General features: G+C 26.9%; 1 protein-coding gene across 6 annotated transcripts; it reads right to left on the bottom strand.

Moving 5' to 3' along the window:
• Positions 1-270: 270 nt before the first annotated feature.
• On the bottom strand, positions 271-3,998 carry LOC130976102 (glucose-6-phosphate 1-dehydrogenase 1, chloroplastic-like). Of its 6 annotated transcripts, none has more exons than XM_057900866.1 (9): positions 3,421-3,998; positions 2,919-3,048; positions 2,669-2,826; positions 2,271-2,393; positions 1,621-2,161; positions 1,254-1,520; positions 1,039-1,153; positions 591-796; positions 271-414 (listed from the first exon to the last, which is right to left on the bottom strand). In XM_057900866.1, exons 6-9 carry the CDS (start codon positions 1,358-1,360, stop codon positions 411-413), a joined length of 432 nt encoding a protein of 143 aa, XP_057756849.1. In that variant the 5' UTR covers positions 1,361-1,520; positions 1,621-2,161; positions 2,271-2,393; positions 2,669-2,826; positions 2,919-3,048; positions 3,421-3,998; the 3' UTR covers positions 271-410. The 6 variants fall into 6 exon arrangements, with proteins under 6 accessions (XP_057756849.1, XP_057756851.1, XP_057756850.1 ...); XM_057900868.1 differs by having other exon boundaries at positions 2,271-2,389; XM_057900867.1 differs by having other exon boundaries at positions 2,669-2,764.
• Between the last annotated feature and the right edge of the window lie 6,664 nt (positions 3,999-10,662).

The following is a 10,662-nucleotide window of genomic DNA, read 5'->3' as shown; positions in this document are numbered from 1 at the left end:
CTAAATTCTCAAAGTTTTATATATGACCCCAAGAAGTTGGCATATAAAGCACCAAAGTCAATTTGATCAGATATGGTCTCATACAAATTCATATATGCCATCAATTTATACTGTAGGTGTATAAATTTAAGTTTTCATAGAAGATTTTTATATTTGACTCCAAAAAATGGGTTTCATCAAGTATCACTAACCCCAAATCTATATTGACATAATTAAGAAACAATAATGTTGTCGGCAACCCAAAAAAATTGGAAAGAAAATATTTAATACCGTTTAGTATGGAGAGCCTTGCCAGCTTTCATGAGAAAAGGAACTTCATCCCATCTTGCATTGTCAATGAAAAGCACGGCCCTTATATTGACCAACAACAACATCTTCTAACTGAATTGGTCTCATTGATCTAAGAACCTTCACCTGAGTTTGAGACAACAATCTTAAGTGTAATCATTGAATAGAATTGATCAATTAATAAAGCATCATCAGCAAGTTCAAAGGTTATCAAACTCTAGAGTTCACCTAAACTCTTGGAGCTTTAGTGATCTTGAATATTAGTAAAGGTTAGAAAGAAAAATGAAAAGAACCATATGCACCTGAATATTTGTTCTTCAGCTAGGTACTGCTTGGGACATCTTGTTAGCTCACTTGATGATTCCAAGTCGCGGCCAAATGGCTTTTCGACAATAACCCTTGTCCAGCCATTTCTTGAAGAAGCTTTGAGGCTAGCACATTTCACCACATCCACAAATATATTTGGAGGTATTGACAAATAAAATAGCCTGTTTGAATCTTTTTCACCCTGCAGTGTAAAGAATTAGTCTCAAGAATAATTACTAAGCAGGAACTTACCATCTCAGTCTAATGTTAGTTAGTATGAAATCATTGATAGAGTTATTAGTAATCATGAAATGCCTTAAATTGTATGACGCCACCTGGTAGTAGAGATGTATATTTAGGAGGTATTTTAGGAGATAAAAACACTTTTGTTAAAAGTTTTAACCAAATAGCATAAAAGACAAACCATTGATATGTTAGTGTTACCTCTTTTTCTTTCAGCTTGGAGTTCAAGTCTGAAAAATCATCCTCAGAGTTATACAGACCAGAATGGTAAAAACATCTTTTCAAGAATTGATCCATTTTGTCTTCACAACTTTTCCTGCAAAGTTCAGAACCATCAATATTTACAACATGAAAAAGAACTATGGGAAAAAGTGAAACAGGTGAACTTGTACATGATGCTACCAAATAGCATTTACCTCTTGTCAATTCTACATGTTAAAGTTCTGCTAATCATTTTCCTTAATTCTTCATCGGTCATTTTGGTCCAAGCATAACCATACACAATGAAATTCTGCAATAACATTTAGAAAAACCAAAGCCTCAGATGCAATGGTCTTGCCAGTTGTTTAATGTTAAGCCTGTTCAGGACCTCAGGTAGCCAATCTTCATAGTAAAGAGCAAAGAGTGCTGGAAAAATCTTCTTCCATAAAATTTGCATGTTTATATCATATATTTGATCCATCCTGACCAAAATATTAATTTGACGTTCATATATTTATTTAAATATGATAGGATAAGTAGATAGAATTGAGGAAAGCCATAAGGAATATAAAAAGTTTATACCTGTAGGGGTGAAAGGAGTAGTGAAAGAGCTTGCCAGTGTTGGAGAAGACGATGAGTCCAATCTGGGCGTCACAGAGGACAGAGAGCTCCTTGGTCTTCTTCAGGACTCCGTTCCTTCTCTTTGAGAACGTCACTTGCCTCGTCGTCGTGTTTTCTATCTTCTTTATCTCTATCTTTCCCCTCCCCATGTTTTATTCCACAGTTGAAAGAAAGAAGAACAGAAGGAGCCAGGAAGAGAGTAAAACCGAGTCAACACCTCACCTAACCAACTCTCCCACGATTTCCTTCTTTGCTAAGCTATTTAGGAAGCAATGCGTGAAATCAGGAAATTTTAGGAGTAGTAAAATTGAAATCAGAGCTCCTTATCTAGAAAGTCAATTTAACTCCTTAAATAGAAATAAACAAATCTAGAAAATATATAAGTTACTAAGTCATAATGACAGAATTCGTTACATCTCTCTTCATCAGTTTAATGGATAATGTGAAGCAAGTCCCATAAACATTGTTCTCTCTTCAGAAAATGTGTGAAGTTGTCAAGTTTCTGCAGAAATTTGAACATTTTAATCTTCTTATTGTAGGCTCAATCGTAAGTTGAACTAGTCATTCAAACTTTTAAATTAGCATATTTAAATATAAGGTATAGGACTTACTTGGAGAGTGTCACCAGAAGGATCATACATGCAACGGGGTTCATTAATCAATTCCCACCCAAAAATGGTGGGGTCATTTAGAAATTCAATTTTAGTGATAGTATTTTTCCTTGTCAAAACTGTCTGCCGAAAAATTGAGACAAAAGTATTAATTGACATAAAACCAGCCTCATGTAAACATGCAGCTAAAATTGAAAAGTCAGCAAAACAAAGAGAGAACACTGTCATCATGCAATTTAAATTTCAAAGAGAACTACAGATAATCATCTTTCTTGGAAGGGCAAGAGATGCAAGCTTCATAATCATAAATAAGGGAGAAAAAAGAAAGAAACGAGCACAACAAATCAACAATCAGGTCCTTAAATAAAGACTCGATAGCATTATTAGATAACACTCACCTGATGATACCTTCATCTTTGTTACCATCATTGGAAGGAACAGGCTTAAATAAAGACTGAATCATCTCAACTCTAGGTTAAGTGCGAACTGCGGCCCTATAGCAGGATATAAAAAAAATCAGCGGCCAGCGCCCAATCCTCATAAGTTTAACTAGTTTCTGAAATATGGCATTCAATGTTAGATAAACAACTCTAACTTTTCAACAATAAGAATAGAAAATGACAAGATAAAACAATAGAGAATACTAACCTTATTGTTGAAATTCCAATGCCCAACCTTTGGAATGAAGTTCTCCTCATTTTCAACTACAAGTTGCAAATACAGGAGACATATGAGAACACCTTCAGAGGCCTTAAAATGATAGGTCTGTGCTTAACACCTGCTTCACATAAAATATTTTTGTGAAATCTGTGGAAATTAACACTGAGTAAGAGAATTTAAATATTAAGTTAAATAAGATAATTTGGGTTATTATTTTCCTAGTATTCCCAATAAACAGAAATATAATATTTTAAAATTAACAGAGTAAGAGAATTTAAATAAACCAACGCTTCTGATAATTTATTACAGGAATATATTATCTAGTAATTGGTAGTAATCGAAGCATAACCATAATCTTAACTTGCACTTTTGCAGAATCACCTCAAACATCAGATACACCTCAGAGTGCAAAATCGACGGCACAAATGAGTTCTAATATAATAATTCCTAAAAAATAATTAATACTAGGAGAGGGGGGAGTAGAAGTTACCTTGACGGCAAGAAGTCCAAGTGCAAAAGCCCTCCCTTTCTCAAACAGCAACAGCTTCTGAACGAGGTCTTCTTCAGTCACGGGAGGAGCTTGGAGGTGCTGAACCAAAGCTGGAATAGCTCCTCCTTTGACAATCACGTTCACCACTTCCTTTGTAAGACACAACCACCGAAGAATTTACACCAAGAGACATGCACGACCGAATTTGCCAAAAACCGAAACGAAGGGAGCACACGCTAGAAGATCGAGGAAGAGGAATGGAGGATTTACCATTTTTGGCAAGATCGGCGAGCGCGTGAGTGGTGCGCTTGGCGGCGGCTCGATCTGACTCCTTCCATGAGAAAGTGGAGTTGAGGATGGAAACCTGCTCCTGGATGTCGGCAAAAATGGCGTCGCGGGCGTCGCCGATTACTCTCCCTCTGATCTCAGATGCTACGGTGAGCTTGATGGTGACCATGGCGAAGAGAGAAATACGGTGGCGTAGATCTAGGGTTTCTTTCTCACTCTTGTTCTTCTTTTATTTTTTTGGACAAGTACACTAGGGACTGCTTATTTGTTTGGAGGATTGGGCTTAAAAATTTAAACTAACATTAATTAGTGGAGGTTTCATATTTTGCCATAAATAAAATATGTTATGGAGGTTTTTTAAAACTTCCACAAAAAAAGTCCCATAAACAAGTAGAAATCTTGTAGTGGACATTGATGTACATATGCGTAGGGCTTATTACATACAACAAGTTAAGGCTAATATATTCAACAAGATCATATTATATATAGTAAGTAGTAATATTTGTTTCCACTATATATTCTACAATTTTTTTTTTCACTTGCCCTGACCTATGCAATGTCCTATAAATAAGGAGAATTTGAATTGTGGGCCAAACACACTAACAAATCACAACAACCATATCAACAAGTACAGCATGCTTAATAAAATTCAATACGTACAGAAATTTTCATATCAAAGATCACAACAACCATATCAACAAGTACAGCATGCTTAATAGAATTCAATACGTACAGAAATTTTCATATCAAAGATTAATACATATGGAGATCTTGAAGGTGGAGGAATGCCTACTGGAAGGTTTAGAAATTTTCATAACCATCAGATTTTGTAGGTATAGAATTAATTGCTTTCTCTTTATATATATTTTGCACCTGCCAACCTGCTGTAACATATGCTATGAAGGATAATAAATGCTACAAAAGATAATATAATAAAATATTAGCTGCACCATGTTATAAAAAAGGGTATGGAAGATTGCAGAGAGTATAATTCTCATCTGTTGAGTCAGTTAGAGTTTGTTATTATTGAATTCTATTAAGCATGCTGTCTCAGCTCTTAATATATATCAAAGATTAATTTTCATACGTACAGAAAAATTAAATACATAACTAGTACTAGTAAATTAAAGTTCATGGCTTCAAGTTATAAAAATTCAGAAAACAAAAGTTTTTAACTACTTATATTTTGCTAGCTATGATAATGTTTCATAAAACACTTGATATACATGTCCCTTATTAAAAGGTTAATACTTCTATTTTGTTAATAGTATAACAAAATAATATTCTGTAATGTATGGATAGAATTAATGAAAAATAAAATTTAATTTTCTAATATTTTTATTCTCTTTACTTTTCTGCATACTTAGAATGATAAAAATTAAATTCAATTTTGTTATTATAAAAATTATAATATTATTATGAAATTATTTATTAAAAAATAAATTAAAATATATATATAAGAAATTATATATCTAAAAATAATTAGTATGCAACTTTGTTAAGAATTTAATAAAGATAATTTTACTAGCTAAATAGTTCTATTAATACTCAATAATTTAAGTAGAATAATGACTTAAATATAAATATACCTATATGTACTCTTGTTTCTTAATTTTTTCATAACTATATTATATATTTATCCATTTCTATTCTCTATAATCTATAAAACACGGACACTATTTTTATTTGTTCTTCCGCATGTCAGACACATTTCAAACACGGCACTTATCAATACTCGTCCGATACGAGTGTCTTCTATGTCCAACCATGTTTTAATAAAAAATAAAATTTTTTCTCCAAACACACTTGAACACATCTAAACAGCGTGTTTAGCTTTATTCTTAACATATATTCTTGAAATCAATTTAAAAATACTATATATTATTAATTATTAAAATAATAAATATTTTAAATATTTTATATAAATAAAAAATACTTTAAAAAGTAATTTATATATTAATATTAATAAAATATAAAAATATCATTATAATTTATCTTAAAATACTTTATATTTCATATATATGTCGTGTTTTTGTGTCTTGTAAGAATTTTAAATTAAATTTGTGTGTCCGCGTGTCCCGTATCCGTATTAATGTTTGTGCATTATAAATAACATTATCTTTTAAATATCAACGAATTATAACTCAAATAATATAATTTCTCCATCTTTACATAGAGGTTTCAATTCGAATCTCACTTCTAATTAATATATATATCTTGAAGTGACGGTGTGAGTGTGTAACACTGATGATAATAAAAGGCATGTGCGGATATAACCAGAAAAATTAAATAAGATGTGTTACTTATTATAAATTGTTCAATGTTCGTTTCATTTACACTCGTTTTTAATACTTAATACCAAAAAGTCAATTAGAAAACTCAGTTTTTAATTTAATATTTTTTTAGATAAAGAGAAAAATACAAGATCTTTTTTTGAAAATATGCATACCAAAAAATAAAGAGTATGTATTTATTTTTTAGATTTAGAATACATAAAAAAGTTTTGACCGTGTAAACGAATTCTAAACACTTCATATGTGTCCACAATTAAAATCACACGTTTGGTGAAAGATACGATTCTTACTTTTAACATCTAAAAGGATAATTTGTTACAATAAGTAAACTCTTTTTCTTTTTTTTTCTTTTCTTTTAATTTATATCATATATAATAAGTAGTCAATTATATATATATATATATATATATATATATATATATATATGGTCACATCAATGTATATTAACATATATTATCTAATTAAGATAATGAAATATATATGAATAAAATTAAAAATTAATTTTCATACGTACACATAATAAAATTTAATTTCTTAATATTTTTATTCTCCTTACTTTTCTACATACTTTGAATGATAAAAAATTAATTTAATTTTTTATTATAAAAATTATAATATATTATGAGATTATTTATTAAAAAATAAATTAAAATACGTATATAAAAAATTATATATCTAAACAAAACTAATATATAACTTCGTTAAAAATTTAATAAAGATAATTTTACTAGTTAAATATTCCTATTAATACTCAATAATTTATATACAGTTCAATAAGTTAGGAAATTAACAAAGAGTGAATAGTATAAGAAAACTTTCAGGCATGCATGTATTTTTTTGGAAGTCTGAAATTCCAATTATCATTACCATTGAGATATAACATTAAATAATATACACAAGGCTCAGATTTGAGGATGAAACATATTATGCATATGAAGGTTTGGAGTGTTTATAGATCATACAACTGGCTCTTCTTTTCTCAAGTTTTCTTTAGGTTGAAATTCTTAATTTGTCCTCCACTCTTCTTGCAAGCTTAAAATGCCTTTTTTTTTCCCAACCATATGGCTTTGGCGAAATGCACTCAGTGTTAGAAATTTTTTGTTTATTCTATTTTTGTTTTTGTTTTATTGTATCTCGTATTATTTTTTAATTATATTGTTCATACTTCATACACCAGAAATTAGTTATTGTGTAAAAAAATAAAAATTAGTTATTGCGTAAAAAAATATGTATCTAGTATTTGATAAAAAATTATTTGGTATACTATTATAAATAAGTTTTAATTATTGTGGTAATTAAAGATCTATATAAAAAAAATGTATGATTTAATACGAAAAATATATATAGATACATATTATTGATTTAATTATTGAGATTTTGTATACAAGTTGTATTATTGGATTCATTTATTTAAAAGGCGATGATGAGAAATAATGCTAGGATAGTTAATTTTGTTTATATTTCTATTATTTTAAAATTTTAATTTTGATGCACTGTTAATATAAAGTAGTTTTATATATGCATCAAATCACGTAATATTATATCACTAAAAATAATTATTATTTTTATTAGTGGTATGAATGGTCATTCAAAAAAATTGATGTGATTGTATGACTATGTAAAATATTTTACACTATCACAGTATTAAAATTAAACTCTTAAAAAATAAAATAATGCTATATTTTGTAAAAGAACAAAAAGTTAATTAATTTGTTAAGAGTTTTAAATATTCGGAAAAGGGAGAGTAACGCAAGTTACTAGAATTTATAACAAGTACTTTATTTAAAATAGGTGTAATATGGATAAATATAATCATTGAATCCAAAATCAAACTTTTTTTTAACCTTTTATGTTTATGAGTCACATTTTTTCTATTTGGCTTATGTTAAAAGTAATATTAAATTGATATTTGGTTAAATATAGTTTTATTCAAGAGTATGTCCTTGGTTAATAAATTATTGAGATGGAATATTTTGATTAAGTTTTAATAAAAAAAATTTGGACAAAACAGTTGTTAACAACAATAATTATTACAACAACAATAAATTAGTTTTTAATTAGAATACTATATAAATTAGAATTTTTTGTTTAAATAAAAAAACTAATTTTTAATTTGTGTTGGAAACAACTAATTATTTACTTTTAGGTGTATTATTTGTTATTTTTGCAAATAGCTTTATTTTGCAGGTGTATACCGTAAAATTAAAAAAAAATATTTTATAAATACTGATTTTAAAATAAAAAAAAAACTTATTTTTCACAAACTATGCATGTAAAATAGGATAAAAGAGATTTTTACTGACATTGATATTTTTTATGTTTAAATTAATTATTTATTTTACTTTTCATAAATTTTAAAATATAAATGTTAATAAAAAGTATTTCTATTTAGATTTAAATAAAATATGAAAAAATAAATTAATAAGAATTTAAATTTTGTGCTTTAATTCAAATTTAGTAAAAGTTGTATTTTACCACATTTATGAATATAAAACAAAATGATTAACGATCTTATACAATTTATTAAAATTTATCATTTAATTTATTATCAGCTAAGAAACCATTATCAAGACTTTTGATTTAAAAAAAAAAATACACTTAAGATATAACCTTCCATATGACATAGGACAAAACAACTCAAACTTAGAATTTTTTAGAGTTTGAATTTGAAGTACCAGATAGTCATATCAAAATATTTGTTATATTATATTTATTTTAAAAATTAAATAATAGTAATAATTTGACTAATGTTATTTCTTAACATTTTCTAATCACATATGGTATAAATCTAGTTGATCTTTTTAAGTTGTTTTATTATGATTATTTGTTATTCAAATTTTAAAATCTCTAAAGTTTAAGTTCATGTACTACCATAGATGGTTATATATTAGGTCTATTTTTTTAAAATCAAAATTCATAATTTAAATTTATAGATTTTTAAGAATGTAATTTTTTTATTTTAAATTTAGATTTTTATTAATTTTTAAATTTTTTGATATTTTATTTAAATACAAAATAAAATATTTTTTATTGATATTTATGATTAAAATTAAATATTTGTTACCATAATTTTGTCTAATAGCCTTTGAAAATAAGAATGATTCTTTTTGTTTCATTATTTCGTATTTTGTGCCTGTAAATATTCATTTCTTTCTTAATTTTACAACTTATGTTGTTAAATTAACAAATAATATGTATACATATAAATATTTTTTAATATAAATTGAAAATAAATATTTTGTATTTAAATAAAAAATAACAAATTAATATCTTATAAATAAAGTAACAAATTAATTCTCATTTTTTTTAAAAAAATTATTGAGGTATTAATTATTTAAAATTTTAAAAATAAAAATAATTTTTTATTTATTAGAAATAATTTTTTATTTTTATGATATAGAAAAATTTATAATTATTTTAATGAAGTATTATTTCTGATTTAGCTATTTTAACAAACAAAAATTTGTAAAAATTGACTATTTTAACCATATTAAAAGTTCATGAACATATAAAATTTAACAATCTTAAGTTCTTAACTATGATTATCTTAACATTTAAAGAAAAAAAAACCCATGATATTTAAAATTATTTCACATACAAAACTATTTATGTGTTAATCTTGTTTTTTTTTTCTTTTACAAAAGTATTATATTATATAATTTGTTGGATAACTTACTAATACCCCTATGTAATTTTTTTTATAATTTAATCAAAGTCCATCATTTCAAAGAAGGAATAAGAACATCACAAGCCAATAAATTAACTCAAATGGCATAGTCTTTTCATACTCAATTAAGAGATTGCAGGTTCGAATCTCCTATCTTTGGTAAAAAAAAAAAACATCACAATCATGCCGAGCCACATAACACTAAGGTAGCGTTTGTTTTCGAAAATAGGACACAGAGACATGGACACCGAAAGGACACTGTTTTATATTTTTGTATCCACTCTTTTACGAAAGACAATAATGGACACGAGATTTAAAAAGGTGGACACGGACTTTTTAATCAAAATTTTTTCTCTTTCTATCCTTAGATATTTTTTATTATTCTACTATTATCTCTTCTTATTTTTCTTTAATTTTAGCTTCTTCTCTACATCGGAGTTCTTCTTTCTCTGCGTTCTTGTTTTCAGATACTCTCTTTTTTTAAAATTTTTTATTTCACTGGATAATTAATTTATTCCTTTTTATTGTTCATTCTCTTCCTTATGGCATGCTGTATTAATAGAGACTTAATTCACTTTTCTATTTTATGTTATTTTATTTATTCTTAATTTTGTTACTTTAATACTATTTTTATCTTATTGGTTCATAGACCAATTTTTTTTTGTAATTTTCTGTACTTCTACGTACTCTTATTTTTTATTAAATTAATTTATACTTGATGTAAAAAAATTAGAATTATATGACTATTTTACTTATTTTGCATACTATTTTAATTTTGTCCATGTCTATCCAAATATAATACAAGACATTACATTGTTGCCTTATCCATCATATCCGAACACAAAACACAAAATAATTTTTAGTGTTTCTGTTCTTATCTCCTAAATGTCCAATTTTAGTCTTGTACAGTACAACAAAGCTACACGGTAAATAAATTACAAGCAACCAGACCCCACTTGGAATTTGATCTTCTAAAATAGTAGCTGATATACA

This window comes from Arachis stenosperma, chromosome 4 (assembly GCF_014773155.1).
Source record: "Arachis stenosperma cultivar V10309 chromosome 4, arast.V10309.gnm1.PFL2, whole genome shotgun sequence".
Classification (NCBI taxonomy): Eukaryota; Viridiplantae; Streptophyta; class Magnoliopsida; order Fabales; family Fabaceae; genus Arachis; species Arachis stenosperma.
The sequence above is the reverse complement of the archived record's forward strand: the minus strand, read 5'-3'. Positions and strand labels throughout refer to the sequence as shown.

Coding starts and splice junctions, on each gene's coding strand:
- LOC130976102 (XM_057900866.1), bottom strand. CDS start 1,360: ATGTTATTGCAGAATTTCATTGTGTATGGTTATGCTTGGACCAAAATG. Junction 1,154..1,253: donor ACATGTAGAATTGACAAGAG/GTAAATGCTATT, acceptor TGAACTTTGCAG/GAAAAGTTGTGAAGACAAAA. Junction 797..1,038: donor CCAAGCTGAAAGAAAAAGAG/GTAACACTAACA, acceptor TTTACACTGCAG/GGTGAAAAAGATTCAAACAG.